Source organism: Furipterus horrens, unplaced genomic scaffold, assembly GCF_987537825.1.
Source record: "Furipterus horrens unplaced genomic scaffold, mFurHor1.1.pri manual_scaffold_5, whole genome shotgun sequence".
NCBI lineage: Eukaryota > Metazoa > Chordata > Mammalia > Chiroptera > Furipteridae > Furipterus > Furipterus horrens.
Window position 1 is genome coordinate 154442522 of NW_028327175.1, and position 18248 is coordinate 154460769.

Here is an 18248-nt window from a genome sequence, read left to right on the forward strand (position 1 = left end):
TCAAAATCATAGAGACAGAAAGTAAAATGGTGGTTGCTAGGGTCTGAGAAGAGGGAGAAATGAGTACGTAGTTTCAGTTTTGCAAGATGGAATACGTTCTATAGGTAGATGGCTGTACAACAATGTGAATGTACTTAATGCCACTGGACTTTATACACAAAAATGATTAAAATGGAAATTTTTATGATAAGCATATTTTAGCACAATTAAAAATTTTTAAATTCTGTGGTTAAAAAAAGAGCAGAAAAATTTATTTTATAAGAAAACATGTCAAAGAAGTAAGTTGGCTATTTAGCAGTGAAAGTAGAATGATTATAAATTCTACCTTATACCATTTTCCAAATTTTTTACAATGTGTACTTTGTGTGCATTAAAAAATTTAGTTGAAATTTTAGAAGAGGTTTAGTTCTGTGAGGTTAAAAGGTTTTCAACAGAAGCAAATTTCTAAAACTATGAACAAAATTATTAAACAGAATTTCTTTCAGAAGTTTTCTCCAAAATAAGTAATTTATGAATATACATTAGGATTCATCTTTATTTTAACTGTCTCTAAGAAAAGGCAAAGGTTTTTTAAAGTTATGTTTTATCATTAACTATGATACTGAGGCATACATTTTGGTATTACTGATGCTACTGCTTTCTGCTTTTGAGACTTTTCATGCAAAAGTTACATAAATGTCATAATTACAGATTTTAACCAGTTTTTGACTTCAGGTTTATAAAATCAAAAAGCATGTTTGTCATGGTTTTAAAAACTACATATTGACAATTCAACATACCCATTAAACAAATAATTTTTAAAACCTATCATAGATAAAATCATCTTCTTTATTTTGCTAAAGTATTCAAAGTATCCTACCAAAACCATAGTTTACGATACCATCTTTCATCCTTCCATATTATATTTTTCTTTTAAAAATGCATTAATTCAATTCACTTATCCCTTCTCTCCTTCCCTGTCTTTCCTTTTAAACACTTATCTCCTCATACTTTTAAATCATTAACTAAAAAAGGAGATTTATAGTTACTATAATAATTAGCAAGTAAAACTATCCTTGTAAATAATTAGTTTATGTTAAAAAATATGAAAGTAACAGCCTTGACAATATTTATAGCAACTACCTGAAATAATGCTTCAATGGCTTTCAAAATATTTTTATTATTAATGTAAGAAAATTATTTTATTCAAACATATCTCACATACTAACTACATGCTAAACACAGCCAGAAAACAGAAATAACAATGGTTAAACAAATGTGGCTTTTTTCCTAAAACAATTAATGATCTTATTTAGCTAGCTTGTTTCTTTTTATAAAACTCTTAAAACGAACTGAGAATTTATTGTAATCTACAATGTTTTCTTAAATGAAACATTTCCTGATATGAAGTAATTTACCTATTATTTAAACATATAATTTCACATTAAATATCTGCTATTATCCACAATCCAAGGAAAATTATATGCTATTGAATGCTACATAAAAAGTATCCTCTTATCATCCACCTACAAAGTCTCACTCAGCAAAGTTGTTTCCCACTGCACTATCTTCAGTATCCCTTAATCTAATTTATGTCTTCCCTAACAAACAGAATAAACTATTAGTGGACTAAATATGCTAAAAGAGTACTAACATAAAGACATATAAAGCCTTTGCGTTCTCTCTCCCTCTTTCAATATGGAAGCCTCAGCAAGAAAAGAATAAAAAGAAGACTATGTCCGTAACAGACTTTCTGGCCGTGGATGGAGGGAATGATCAAGGAAGCACCTATGTTGCCCAGTCAGCTGGGCTCATGAAAGAGACAACCTCTGGAAGGTGTTTCAACTACTTGGCACAGTAATGATAATGATGTGTATAAAGGACCTTCAATTGACTGTTCCATCCTGCCCACTGCTCCACAGGCTGCTCGGGAACCAAATATTGACAGGAGCCGTCTTCCCAAACTGTCACCCTATACTGCTTTTCTAGGGTACCTGCCCTATGATGTGACAGAAAACTCCAGTAAGGAATTCTTTAGGGGATTAAATATCAGAGTAGTCTGTTTACCAAGTGAATCCAGCAATCCAGAGAGGTTGAAAAGTCAGTTACACTGATTTTAAGGACCTGGATTACTTGTTCAATGACCTAAGCCTTAATAAAGAGTATCTTAAGTAACAGGAATCTGGGTGGACACTGCTGATGAAGCACAGGATAAAGACAGGGATGGTGGGTGGTTCTTTTGGTGGAGATGCAAATCGAAATTCTGACAAAACAGATACAGACTGGAAGGCCTGTCCTGCCACAGACAGCTTTGATGAGTATCCACCTAGAAGAGGTGATGACAGCTTTGTGGATGAGTATCAAGATCAAGATTCAGACTAATACTGTGATGGGTATCAGGATGGTTATCACTATGGCCCAAGCTGGAATATGGATTGATACCGGAGCCAGCAGCACTATGATGACAGAGGCTATGATTCCAAAATAGGCAGTGGCAGAAGAGTATTTGGTAGTGAGTACCATAGAGATGATGCCTACAGAGGAGGCAAGGACTGCTATGAAGACAGATATGATGGAGATGATTATTCTTGAGAAGATTAAATGTATAAAGATGGAGGTCCCCTCACAAAGACCCACACTGAACCTAAAGCCTCAGAGCACTCCTAAGGAAGATGATTCCTCTACTAGCACTTCCCAGTCCAGCCTCTATCTTTGGTGGGGCAAAACACAGCTGCTAGAGAACAAAAAGTAGAGAACTGGCTCCAGAAGGAACAGGAAAAACTGTAGTGTTTGCTGAATGAGCCCAAATGGAACAGTGGCCTCGAGAGAGACACCTAAGATGGTGAAGTAAATAAACTCAGGAGCAGGAATGGGAACAATTAAGGACAGGAAGTGTGTCATCACAGACTGGGACGTCAGCCACACCTGGCAGAACCATGCAAAGGAGAGTGTGAGAAGTCCTTAGAAAATGAAAACACCCAATAAGGAGACTGTGACTTTCAAACTTCTACGCCTTCCAAACATGAACAGCTCTTAAAAGTAATGCCAGCTCCTCCACCAAAGGAGAATGCTTGGGTAAAGCAACGTTCTAACCCTCCTGCTTGATCTCAGAGCTCAGACACAGAGCCGCAATCCCTTGCAAGTGGCAGAGGCAGGAAACAGTTCCAGCTCAACCATCTGAGGGAAGATCAGCAAGGAAAGCAGATGAAAATAAAGTGAATGGGGTAAAGTGTCCTAAAAGGCTGAAGTGGGAATTCCAGCCATGGCCCAGTAGATGGCAGGAACAAAGACTACTGAAAGACGTCAGGAAAGATGCAAAAAGGATCATGATTCCCAATCTGCACCTGAGTGAAAGAAACCTGGAGTAAATCCAAGCTTCTTCAGTTCTGCAAGCAAGTATGCTATTCTGTCCATTGATGGTGAAAATGAACATGACAGAGAAGATTACACAGAACAGACTTTTACATCCTGTGCTTTCTCTGAGTCTATATCCATCCTGGATCATTTGAGAGCAAATGAAACCTCTATCCAGACAAGACAAAATAAAACTCACCATCTCCTGGAGACCTTTCTTAACTTAAAAAAAAAAAAAAAAAAGTACAAAATAAAATGACATCCTTTTGCATGTTGCTGCAGCCTTTAAATCACTGAATTAACTGAAGAATAGCCAATATAGCCAGCAAGAAACATCTTCTAACAGAAAAGGTGTGACATATGCAGTTTCCAGTGTGTTAAGTGCCTACGGTCCTTCGTTTAGCAAAATGGCTATGACAGTAATGCAATGTTTGCAATCTGGTTGGGCAGTAGGGCAGCTATGAATAAGCATATGAAATGTCTACCTTTAATTCTTATTATTCTAATGTGGTATATGTAAATTCTCAAACATTATCTAAATGAATTCTCCATCCTTGGAAATGTTTTTTTAAAATAAGACATAAAGTTGTTTAACAAAATGAAAGCGGTATTTTGAAATTTCTGCCAGATACTTCAGACCCTCTTCAGGAATATTAGTCCATAATCAGCAAGATAAATCTAAATTTATATTCAGTGTCTGTTCTTTTAAAACAAACTGAAAATGCTTACTAAAACATAAAGAGATCTTACCAATGCAGGCCAATAAATCTGTTTGCTCTTTGATCCCTGAGTCTGGCTAGGGTCGTTCCTTCTGGCCCAGATTAAGTGGTATTCCACCAAGAAGGCTGAAAAGTCTTCATAAACTCTAACCCACTCTCGTTTTTCCCATTCAAGATCATCAAATTCCACATACACCTATGGAAAAGAAAACATAAAACTCTGTAAGCAATAAAGCGTATGGTATTTTAAAATATATATATATAAGCCATGAAGTTGAATTAGAAAAGACTTTAACAAATTCATCATTCAAATTAACATTTTTCTTAAAATCATTATTTAAGTAACCTATCCCTAACCACATTATAACTCCCATTTATTATATAAGAATATAAATCATAAGTTTATTAAGAAAAGCAATGTACACAGTGTTGGTAAGCATACATTGACCAATATATAAAGAAATACTAAAGAACTATGTAGATAGAAGTGATTCCAGAAGCAGGCCAGAAAACACTTTCTATAAAAGACCAAACAGTAAATATTTTATGCTTTGCAAACAATACTTTGTAGTATGAAAAGAATCTTAGACAATGTGTAAACAAATGATCTTGAAAAATCAATCAATGCTATACACTACATTAATAGAAAAAACAGAAACAAGATCTTCTTAATTGACACAGAAAAAACATAAACATTTGACAAACAACACTCTTATATAATTTTTTTAAAAAACCCTCAAACTAGAAATAGAAGGTAATTACCTCAACATAATAAAGATCATATTGAAAAACCCACAACCAACATCATACTGAATAGTGAAAGACTGAAAGCTTTTCCTCTACACTAGTAACAAGACAAGGATGTTAATTTGAAAAGCCAAATGTGATTCTTTTACAACTCATTCATTCTACTGCTTCTTGCCCCCCACTTTCATCCCTTGTCATTCATCCTCTAAAATTATCTTTTCATAGAGCTGTCTTCCCAACTAGCTTATGAGTTACACTGAAGACAGTATTGTTCTTACTTATCTTTTTCTTCCACCCACCTTTTGCTCCCTTATACCTGAAGTGTTTCAATTTCCATTTACTTAAACCCTGTTTGTTCTTCTGGCCTCTCAAGTTCTTCGGGATGTACATAACTCCACTTTCACTCAAACTTAGCTTTGAACTCCTATAGCAGCTACTTTTCACACAGTTTATATTATTATATGATAAAATATAGCCCTATATTCTTCAAATATAATGAGAATATCTTTAAATCTGGGTGCAAATTCAGCTGTTATAGTGTTGAAAACAGTGCTGCATACATACAAAGTGCTTAATAAATATTCAGAATCCTCTGATTCCTGCTATCGTGGACTTTTAAACATGGAAGACAAACCCTTTAGGAAGCTAGTTAGATGTACTAAAACTGGTAACGACAGAAATACACTGTTCAAAAAGTTAATATCTGTTCCTAGTTATCCACACAAAGTCAGAGCAGGAGCCCAAGTCAAGGAGCAAGATTGTTGGCTTCTTATAAAAACGTATCCTTAGGGTTTGTTTGAGAGGAGGCCTCCCTGGTGTTATGCAAAGGTTTCAAAACTATTGGGTTGGCCAAAAAGTTCATTTGGTTTTTTCCATAAAATGAAGTAGTGTTTAGTTGTCTTTAACTTCACTGGAAATAATTCTATTAGATTATATTGTGACAGCTGTCATATCAGCATGCATTAAAAAAAAAAAAAACAACATCAAAATTGGTGAATTTTTGTGTAGCCATTTTGATACTGAACATGGAAGAAAATATGCAACACTTTCAGCATATTTTGATTTATTATTTTAAGAAAGGTAAAATCACAACTGAAATGCAAAAAGAGATTTGTGAAGTGTATGGGGAAGATGCTGTGACTGATCGAAGGTGTCAAAAGTTGTTTGCAGGGAGGCTTCTGGCCAAGATGGAGGCCTAGACAGACACACTGTGTCTCCCTCCACAACTAAGAAGAAATACAACGATCTTAAAACTAGAGACAACCAAAAGTTCCAGTAAATCGAACTGCATGGAAGTCCAACAAAGATATAAAGAAGAAATACTCATTCAGATAAATAGGAGGGGCAGAGCTGGGGCAGGGAGGATGCGGTGTGGCAGTAGCAGAAGTGGCAGCAGCGACAGGCCAGCAAAAAGCACAGTTACACATTTTAAAAAGTAGGGAGAGACACCTGGGGGGAATGTTCACAGCACCAGACCAGACCACGCGGCTCACGTTTCCAGTGCCAGGCAAAATAAAGCCTAATTGCTTCTGACTGTGACACAAGTGGGGGGTGGGGTAGATGAAGAAACTGCCGGTCTATTAGTAGAGCCTGCTTGTTTAAAGGGCCCCCATGGTCCTAGAATGTCTGCAGACCCACCCACTCTGGGAACGAGGCCATAACAATAGCTAAGGAGGCACCAGTTCCATATGGAAGTGGGAGAAGTGCCTGGAAAAAGGGCGAGTTCTGAGAAAACAGCATTGTTCCCTCTCAGACCCCTCTACCACAACAGCACCACAAAGTGATAAAACAGGTCACCCTGTACTGACGAATACTTAAGGATTCACCTCTTACAACCTAACAGGTGCAACAGCTCTACCTAATACACAGAGGCAAACAAATACAGGAGCCTGTCAAAATGAGGAGACAGAGAAGTATGGCCCAAAATGGGGAACAGACCAAGGTTCCAGTGGGAGAACTAAGCAAAGAGGAGACAGCCAACCTAACAGATGCAGAGTTCCAAACACTGGTGATAAAGATGCTCACAGGCTTAACAGATATGCTTAAATTAAGCACAGCAAATGTATAAGGGCAGAAGTGAAAGCTATGCTAAATGAAACAAAGGAAAATCCACACAAAACCAATGGTGAAGGGAAGGAAACTGGGGTTCAAATAAGTGATTTGGAACATACGGAAGAAAAAAGCAGTCAACCAGTACAGAATGAGGAAACAAGAATTGAAAGAAATGAGGAGAGGCTTGGAACCTCTGCGACAACTTTAAACATGCCAACATCTGAATCATAGAAGTGCCAGAAGGAGAAGAAAAAGAGCAAGAAATTGAAAGCGTATGTGAAAACATAATGGTGGAAAACTTCCCAAATTTGTCAAAGTAAATAGACATACAAGTCCAGGACAGAGAGACCCAAACAAGCTAGATCCAAAGAGGACTACACCAAGACACTTCATAATTAAAATCCCAAAGGTTCAAGATAAAGAGAGAAAGTCTTAAAAGCAGCAAGAAAAAAGAAGAGAGTTACCTACAAAGGGGTGCCTATAAGACTCTCAGCTAACTTCTCAAAAGAAACTTTGCAGGCAAGAAGGGACTGGCAATAAGCATTCAATGTGATGAAAAGGAAGGACCTACAACCAAAATTACTCTATCCAGCAAAGCTATCATTTAGAATCGAAGGGCAGATCAAGTGCTTCCCAGACAAGGTAAAGCTAAAAGAGTTCATCATAACCAAGCCAGTATTATATGAATGTTAAAGGGACTTATTTAAGAAAAAGAAGATCAAAACTATGAACACTAAAATGACAACAAACTCACAACTATCAACAACTGATTCTAAAAAACAAAAACAAAATCCAACTAAGCAAACCAGAATAGGAACAGAATCATAGGTATGGGGATCATTTGCAGGGTTATCAGCTGGGAGGGGGAAGGGGAAGAAACAGGGAAATGGTGCAGGGATTAAGAAGCATAATTGGTTGGTACAAAATAGACAGAGGGAAGTTAAGAATAATATAGGAGAGGGTGAAGCCAAAGAACTTATATGCACGACCCATGGACATGAACTAAGGCAGGTGGTATTGCTGGAGGAAAGAAGGGTACTGGGAAGAGGGGGGAGCAAAGGGGAAAAATAAATTTGAACTACTGTAACAATATAATCAATAAAATATACTTAAAAAACAAAAAGATAAACATTCAAACAGATAAAAAGAGTTTGAAACATTTAAAAAATTAATTAATTAAAAAAATAAACAAGACTATGCAGAAATACTTGGTGTCTTGTGTTGGTTTACCTATACCAACACACATAAGACTTTGTATCTTTGTATTTTGTAACTGAATCAGTAAATAATCTAGGCTTACAGTTTATGGTAACCCTGGCTGGTTTGGCTCAGTGGATTGAGCGTCGGCCTGCGAGCTAAGTGTCGCTGGTTCGATCTTCCAGTCAGGGCACATCAGAGAAGGAAAACTCTGACTCCAAAAAACCTCCGCTGCCTTGCGGCATACCTCTTCAGGGGAAAGGCTAAGGGAGTAAACCCCGACAGAAAATCCGGAGCCGGAGTCCCTAAGGCGGTTTGACGTTGTAGTCAACACCGGCAACTCCTGCGGCGCACCTGAAGCCAAGCTGTATTGACTCCGTCTTTCCCTTGGATCCTTCAGCTGCGAAGAGAGGGGGGGTCTGCTGCATGGGCAACAGCAGACCCTCCATATCACCCTGCCCAGGCTCTGTAGCTTCAGCTTCACTGGAGAGGACACTCCAGCGTCATCGCAAGATGTCGATTCAACACGGGAGGAGACAGATACCGTGTCACTCCAGAGTTGGACTGCACAGCCATTCTCGGCGGTGCAGATAGACTCTTAAGAAGCTACACCATCGTCTCTCGAGACGGACGGCTGCCGACGACAGTTTATGGGTATTTATGTGGTGTAAAGTTTAGGGAGGTATACTGTAGTTTCTTTCTACAAATCTGCAAACTACATAAAATACTTAATATACTTACTTTTTAGTTTAATTATGTATTACTTTGTATTAAACCCCTCTGTTAAGTCCTTCTGTCTGCTTACTTCCGTCTTACCAACTAAAATACGAGGTCTGTCTGGAAAAAGTCCAGCCTTTGTTAATATAATGAGAATGGTTTGCACACCATCGATGTAACCTGGCAGCCGAGGACAGTGGACTGTGATGTGCATGTGTGAACAATGACAACTTCACTGTAACAGTCAGTGGGGGCAGTAGTTGCCACTGAGTGAGCATGTGTACTGTGTGGCTATTGCATTCAAAAAAACTTGAGTAAAACAATGAATCTGCATCAACTTTTGCATTAAGCTTGAACATTCCTCCATGGAAACTATTCGGATGATTCAAAAGTCTGAAGCTATGGGCAACTGGTATTGGCAGCTACATCACAAGAAGAGACCTGCTCATGCATCCAGTCTCATGAAGAGTTTTTTTGTGAAACATCACATCACCCATGTGTTTCAGCCCCTCCACAGTCCAGATTTGGTGCCTTGCAACCTCCAGCTTTTCCCAAAACTAAAATCACCTTTGAAAGGGAAGAGATTTCAGATTATCAATGAGTTTCAGGGAAATATGACAGGGCAGCTGATGGCAACTGGGAGAACTGTGTGAGGTCTCAAAGTGCCTACTTTGAAGGAGACCGAGGGCTCATTGTCCTATGTACAATGTTTCTCGTATCTTCTTTAATAAATGTCTCTATTTTTCATATTATATGGCTCGATATCCTCTGGACAGACCTCGTATGCACCTTTATGTTCACTGAAGCCTTATTTACAATAGAGAAACTATTTAAGATATCCAAGTATCCATCAACAGATGAGTGGATAAAAAAAGCTGTGGTACAGGCCCTGGCCTGGTAGCTCAATTGGTTGTAGCACTGTCCTGATATACTAAGGCTCCATGTTCAATCCCCAGTCAGGGCACATACAAGAGTCAACCAATGAATGCATGAATAACTGGAACAACAAATCTATTTGTTTTCTCTCTCCCCAAAATCAATATATATATATATATATATTTTAATTATGGTACATATATACAATGAAGTATTATCACTCAGCCTTAAAAAAACCAAATCTTACTATTTGCAACAGGATAGATGGACCTAGAAGCTATTATGCTAAATGAAATAATTCAGTCAGAGAAAGACAAATTCTGTATGATTTCATGTATATGTAGACTCTAAGGAACAATATAAACAAACAAAACAGAAGCAGACTCATAGATACAGAGAACAGACTGATGGTTGCCAGAGGAGAGGGAAGTTGAGGTACTGGGTGAAAAAGGTGAAGGGACTAAGAAGCACGATTGGTAGTTACAGAATAGTCATGGGGATTAAAGCACAGCATAGGAAATACAGTCAGTAATACTATAATCACTATTTACGGTGCCAGCTGGGTACTGAAAATACCAGGGGGAACACTGTGTAAGGCAGCAGTCCCCAACCTTTTTTGCACCAGGGACTGGTTTGCTTGCTCGCCAGCCACTTGCCTCCTGATGTGTGGCCCAGTTCCTAACAGGACACAAACCAGTACTGATCCGTGGCCAAAAGGGTTGGTGACCCCTGTTGTAAAGTATATGAATATCTAACAACTATGTTGTACACTTGAAACTACTACAAAATAATATTAAATATAAACTGTAATTGAAAAAACTGTTTTTAAATAGGAAAATAAGAGAACAGATTATACATATGCTCCCTCCATGGGTATAACCTAGGCTTTATAATTGACAGAATAGAGCCACAGAAAAGGATTAGCTACCTCTATTTCTGGTGCACTGAAATTATAATATTTGACTGTCTTGAAGTAATTTTGAAATGCAAAGACAAAATGAAATACTGTTTCTCTTTACTAAGTTATTCATGGTTTTAATACAATAACTGAGAGAGGGTTTTCGAAACTTCTCAGTGACTTTTCACATCTTCTATACTTCTGTCTGCCTGGGCTTTATCATCTTCGACAACTGCTCCATATCATAATTCTTTAACAATCTATTCTAATTCTGTCCCTACTTTCTTATTTACCTTGAACATTCCATATTCAATGTCCACTAACCACTCATCATTCAGCAAATACTGATTAAGGATTCCACTTTGCAGTCATACCTCTTTTACAACTCATTCTGAATCTTATATAGTCTCCCATCAGGTCTCTAAACTTCCTGGCTTTAAGAGGTATTTCAGAAGTTTTCTAAAAAACAGGGAGGGAGGGAGCAGGAGGGAGGAGGAGAAAAAGAAAAGAAAAAAGAAAATTCTATCGCTTGGCACTGAGTTAAAAGTTTCTCCTTTTATGTCCTCTTACAATCGTTTCATCCTCTATCAAATGCACTTAGTAGTTGAAATTATGTGTCCTCAACTAAATTATGTCAGTTAATGGCACTGATTCAATTTAAAAAAATAAGAAATGAAGAACAGAATTGACATAGTCTCAGGTTGTGGGTAAATAGATGCACTAGCGTAACTCCTTTTGAGTCATGTCTGAAAAGGACATATTACTATTAAGACTTTACCTTACTTCAACTATAAAGGCTAGATCCCTCTTGTAGATAAAAATATGAATTTTTAAATGAGATGAAAATATGTGAGAAATACCCCTTATCTCAAAAAATAATGTGCATTTTTGAGACCGCATGTACATTATGATTAAATATACTTATATCCCTAACAGAAATCAATCATGAACATAGTAAATAGCTCTTTCTATTAGGGCAGGCCAGTGATCCAGTTTGACAGAGACGGATATCTGACCAAAGCTGAAACTATCTAAGTATCAGATCCCAGAAACCTCAGAGAGGCACCTTGATCTCTGGAAATAGCATATGTAATGCTGAACACTCCTGGTCCTAGTTAAAACAGTTATCACTATTTTAAGACAAAAAGTGGGGAACATACAGAGAAATCTATCAAAATATGTTTAGGACATGTATGTAAAAATTTAAAAAGCACTGATGAAAGAAACAAATATACTATGCCCATGAATCAAAAGACTCAATATTGTTAAGAAGTAAATTCTTCCCAAAACTGATCTATAGACTCAATGCAATTCCAATCAAAACCCCATCAGGATTTTTACAGACCCTATAAAATTTACATGGGAAAAAAAGATATATAGAACAATTTGAAAAGGAAGAAAACAGTTGGATAACTCATACTGTTTGATTTCAAGCCTCAGAATAAAGCTATAGTAATCAAAAGATAGACACAACACAGGCCAATGTAGATAATAAAGTCCAGGAATAGATCCATACAGAACTGATACCTGATTTTTGACAAATGCACAAGTGCAATTCAAAGGACAGAGTCTTTTCAATAAACGATGTTGGGATAATTAGACATCCATGTGCCAAAAACAAAACAAACAGAAAAACGATCAACAACAAAAAAACAAAACAAAAGAAAACTTCCATCTATACTTCACATCACACAAAAATATTAAACCCAGGAAGTTTATAGATTAAAAGAGAACGTAAAACTTTTTGAAGAAAATAAATCTTTGTAACTCTGTGCTAGGCAAAGAATTCTTAGAAATGATTTTATAAGCACAAACCATTAAAAAATGTAATAAATGAGATGTCATTAAAACTTAATTTTTTTGTTCTGTAAACAACAATGTTGAGAAGTTAAAAACAAAAGCCACAGGCTGAAAGAAAACAAAACATGTATCTAAAATATAAAAAGAACTTCCAAAATTCAACAAAAAGAAAATAAACAAATTTAAAAATATGGAAAAGATTTGAACAGGTATTTCACCAAAGAAGATATGAATATGACAAGTAATGACATGAAATGGTACTCAAAAATCATAAAATATTAGAAAAATGAAAACTAAAACCACAAGGAGAAACCATTACATACCTAACGGAATGGCTGAGTTTTTCAGCTATGTGAAGTAAAAACTTGTACTTATGAAAAAAAACTGTATATGAATGTTTATACCAGTTTTATTTTTAATATAGAGAAGCTAGAAATAACACAAATGGGGAATGGATAAACACACTATGGCCTATCTGTAAAATGAAATACTTCTCAGCAATAATAAGGAACAAACTATTAATACATGCAATAATATGGATCAATCTCAAATGTTTTAGGATAACTGAGAAGCCTGACTCAAAAGGCTACATAATGTATGATTCTATACACATGCCATACAGGAAAGGATAAAACAAGCAGGACTGAGAATTGATTATTAGTTATCCAGGGTTACATACAGTGTGGGGAGATGCAGGGATTTTAAGGTTTGACTACAAAAAGTTATAGCAAAAGAAAATTTTGTGGGGGAGTGATTGAACTGTTCTCTGTGGTGACCATGGTAATGGTTACATTAACTATGTATGCATTTGTCCTAACTCACAGAATACATGTTCATGTCTCCCAAAATAAACGTTACTCTAATTAAAAAACAACAATTTGTAAGTAGAGAATTTAACTGAAAAGGTTAAAGAGGAGGAATGAACACCATGAATAATCATGCTACTCCCTCCTCCTAAATGTATTGAAATAATAGTATATTTACAGGTATTATACTCTAAAGGGTTATACTCCTTTTGGGATCAAGGACAGAAGAATAAGATGGCAATTTCAAAGGATAATCTTAACATACAGGTGGGCAAAAAAAATTGCAATTGTACTCCATTATCATAGCATAGCTTGATCCCAGGATCTCTTTTCCTTGAGAGAAAAGAAGAGCTCTGTTAGAGACTCTGATATATCCACTTCCGTTCTTCGCTTTGTTTGCACTGAAAGGCAAATATGGGAGTACAGACAGGAGTGAGGAAAGCACCATGGGGAATACTTACAACCTGAGGTTTAACTAACTTTCTTCTTCTCTCTTTCCCCACCCCTCAATGCCATATAACTGGTAATGTAGTAACTTCTGTGGAAAGACCACTAACAGAAGAGCATGTCCTAAAAATGACAAGGACACAAATCGTGGGTTCCAGAAAGTCTGGGATATGGAATCTTATTTATAAGCTTGCAAATGTTTCATTTCCAAGTTCTTAGAATATCCCAAGTTTAGAGAAGAAAAATTAATAATACTTTTTCATGATAAGCACAAGGGGGCACTGGAACACAGAGTATCAGGTACGTCTTGTGATTTACCTAAGGACTCTATCCAGGTTCAGAGTGGAGTAGAGAAGGAAGCGACAGTTGATATGCAAACTATATCTCAGTTTAACAGAAATTTCTTTCACTTGAAGATTTTATAAGACTGAATTTAATTGTATGCATTTTTTTCAACAAACTCATGGAATAAATTCTTCTGTTTAACAAACCCTATTAATAGAAACTGTTTCACTCTCAATTCTTATTAGGTCAATTAAACTGCTTGAATTTAATAACTAATCACAATGTCTTTCAAATAAAAATCTACCATTATTTACTAACATCAACTTTCAATCAATGGCTCTTCACCACAAGAAAGTCAAAGCCACAAATACCTAAAATTCATAAATAATTCTTCAGCTTTTTAGTAAGCTAGATTACTTACTTTGATTTTGGATATATGAGAAGCTATTTTGAGAAATCTAATTGTTCTTTTTCCACTTTGAACTTCTCATTATAGAGACAATACATAAGATTCCCATGGACCCATTATCCAGCTTCAAGAGTTTTCACCTCATGGCAAATCATGTTTCAAAATAAAGTATTATTCTGCAAAGCTATGCATTATCAACCAACATTCAAGTTCCTCACAGTGGACTTTTTTTCTTTTTGGTTTATTAACATTAATATGCAAAAAGTTCCACATTTTGCAACTGGTTGACATGATTCTTACATGTCTTTTCATCTAATGGTTCCACACATTCTCTAACTCTCCTGCAATTTTTTTGTTAAAGAAATCAAGTGTATTCAAAGTGAAGAAAAGCAAGGCCCTAAAACCAAGATTACTCTACACAGCAAAGCTATCATTTAGACTCGAAGGACATTTAAGAGGTTCCCAGACAAGAAAAAGCTAAAGAGAATCAACAAGGATATTGTGGCGTTGAACAACACTCTAGATCAAATGGATTTAATTGATATATACAGAACCTTTACCCCAAAGAAGTAAAATATACATTCTTTTCAAATGCACATGGAACATTCTCAAAGATAGACCACATGATAGGACACAAAACAAGCCTCAACAAATTCTAGAAAATTGAAATTTTATCAAGCATCTTGTCAGATCATAATGGCTTGAAACTGGAAATCAGCCTCAAGGAAAAAACTCAAAGACATTCAAATTCAAGGAGAATGAATAACATGTTATTAAATAATGAATGGGTTAACAATGACATCAAGAAAGAAATCAAAAAGTTTCTGTAAGCATATGAAAATGTACACACTATAGCCCAAAACTATGGGACACAGGAAAGGCAGTCCTGAAAGGGAAGTTCATAGCAATAAAAGTCTACCTAAAAAAGAGAGAAAATTTTCAAATAAACAACCTAACCCTACATCTATAAGAACTAGAGGAAGAACAACAAACAAAGCCCAGAGCAAGTAGAAGGAAAAAAATATTCAAGATCAGAGCAGAATTAAATGACATAGAGACTAAAAGAATAATTCAAAGGATCAATGAATTGCGGAGCTGGTTCTCTGAAAATATAAGAAAACTGACAAGCTTTTAACCAGACTCATCAAATAAATAAAATCAGAAATGAAAGAGGAGAAATTACAACTGATACCACAAACATACAAAGGATTGTAAGAAATTACTATGAACAACTATATGACAAGGAATTTGACAACCTGGGCAAAATGGACAAATTTCTAGAAACATAATCATCAAACACTATATCAAGAAGAAGCAGAAAGTCTGAATAGACTGGTAACAACTAGTGAAATTGAAGCAGTAGTCAAAAAACTCCCAGCACACAAAAGCCCTGGAATGAAAGGCTTCACAAGCAAATTTTACCAAACATTTAGGGAAGAGCTAACTCCTAGTCTTCTCAAACTAGTCCAAAAAAAGCAGGAAGAGGGAAAATTCCCAAACACTTTCCTATGAGGTCAATATTATCCTAATTCCAAAACTAGGTCAAGACACAACTAAGAAAGAAAACTACAGGCCAATATCACTGATGAACATAAATGCTAAAATCCTCAACAAAATATTGGAAAACTGGATCTAGCAATAGTTAAAAAGATCATACACCACAATAAAGTGGAATTCATTCCAGGGATGCAAGGATGGTATAATATGCACAAATCAATAACATCATACACCACACAAACAAAATGAAAAGCAAAATTGACATGATCATATCAGTAGATGCTGAAAAAGCATTTGACAAAGTACAACACCCATTTATGATGAAAAACACTCAGCAGTGTAGCAATAGAGGGAGCATACCTCAACATAATAAAAGGCACATACCAGAAATCTACAGCCAACATCTTACTCAAAAACTAAAAGCTTTTCCCCGAAGATCAGGAAAAAAACAAGGGTGTCCGCTTTCACCACTTTTATTCAACACAGTATTGGAAGTTCTAGACACAGCAACCAGACAAGGGAAAAAAAAAAAAGGCATCCAAAATGGAAAGAATGTCGTTATTTGCAGATGACATGATAGTATACACCAAAAAACTACTCAACCAAATAAGTGAATATGGCAAAATAGTGGGGTACAAAGTCAATATTAAGAAATTGAAGGCACTTTTGTACACCAACAATGAAATATCAGAATGAGAAACTAGGGAAAAAATCCAATTTACTATAGCAACAAGAAAAATAAAGTACCTAGAAATAAACTTAACCAGGGTGGTAAAAGACCTGAACTCATATGAATCAACACCAGGAAGATAAACAATCCAATTAAAAATGGGCAAAGGACCTGAACACACTCGTCTCCAAGGAGGACATACAGAGGGCCCATAGACATATGAAAAGGATGCTCAACATCACTAGCCATCAGAGATGCAAAGTAAAACCACAATGAGATATCACCTCGCACTGGTCGGAAAGGCCATCATTAATAAATCAAGAAAAGACAACTGCTGACGAGAATGTGGAGAAAAAGGAACCCTACTGCACTGTTGGTGGGAATGCAGACTGGTGCAGCCACTATGGAAAACAGTATGGAATTACCTCAAAAAACTAAAAATGGAATTGCTTTTTGAACCAGCGATTCCACTGCGAGGATTATACCCGAAGAACCCTGAAACCCCAATTCAAAAGAACTTATGCACCCCTATGTTCATAGCAGTGCTATTTACAATAGCCAAGTGCTGGAAACAGCCTAAGTGCCCATCAGTGGATGAGAATATCAAAAAACTGTGGTACATTTACACAAGGAATACTACGCAGCAGAAAGAACGAACTCCTACCTTTCTGACAGCAAAGATGGAACTGGAGAGTGTTATGCTTAGAGGAACCTAATGAACCAAAGAAAAAAAAGGAAAATGGAACCAGAGGCATGTAAACAAGGAACAGACTGGCAGCCATAGGGGAGGTGGGAGGGGATAAAGGGGGAAAAAGGGGAAAGGTCTAGTCAAGGAACATGTATAAATGACCCATGGACATGAACTACAGGGTGGGGATTGACTCTAGGGGCAGGGGGCAAGGGAGAGCAACGGGGGCGGGAGGGGGGGTGAATTGGGACAACTGTAAAAGAACAACAATTAAAAAAAAGAAAAAGCTAAAGAAATGTTAAAGGGCCTTTTTAAGAAGAAAAAAAAAGATTAAAAATGAGTACTAAATTGGCAATAAATACATACCTATCAACAAATACTTTTTTATTTTATTTATTTTTATATCACCATTTATCCTCCCTATACGCTCTTCCTCCTCCCCCAGCACCCCCACCACAATCATTACACTGTTGTCTGTGTTCATGAGTTCTTTCCCATTTTTTTTTCCTGTTTTGCTCAGTCCCTCCACCTCCCCAGCCCCTTGCCCAGAGATGTCAACAGCTGCTTTCAATGCAAACACCATAAATGCTCCAATGGAAAGATACACAATGGCAGCTGTATAAAAAGACCCTTACATATGCTGTCTACAAGAGACTCACTTCAGGTGGAAAGATATACACAGACTGAAAGTAAAAGGATGGTAAAAAGATATTTCATGAAAATAGAAACAAATAAATATACATAAAGCTGGGGTAGCAATACTTACACCATACAAATAGACCTTAAAACAAAGGCTATAACAAGAGACAAAGGACCCAGCAATTCCACCTCTGGGTATTAATATGAAGAAACCCAAAACACTACATTGAATAGACACACACATCTGTGTATCCATTGCAGTATTATTTATAACAGACAAAATGCAGATAAAGAAGAAGTAGTGCATATAAACACTAGAATATGAGTCAGCCATAACAGAGAATGAAATCTGGCCCCTGCAACAACATGGATGGACCCAGAGGGTATTGTGTGCAATGAAATAGGTCAGACAGAGAAAGACAAATGCCAGATGATTTCACTCATATATGGAATCTAAAAAAATACACA

At 36.5% G+C, this 18248-nt stretch overlaps 1 protein-coding gene and 1 pseudogene across 1 annotated transcript in view; one reads left to right on the forward strand and one right to left on the reverse strand.

The window, feature by feature from the left end:
• The window catches only part of LOC150010139 (eukaryotic translation initiation factor 4B-like), a 44637-nt pseudogene extending 40647 nt beyond the window's left edge, over positions 1–3990 (forward strand).
• Positions 1–18248, reverse strand: part of JMJD1C (jumonji domain containing 1C) — a 249856-nt gene that overhangs the window by 183841 nt on the left and 47767 nt on the right. Inside the window, exon 2 of the mRNA XM_090278088.1 lies at positions 4084–4248. Coding sequence (XP_090134214.1) covers positions 4084–4248 — 165 coding nt within the window. The remainder of the gene's footprint in view (positions 1–4083; positions 4249–18248) is intronic.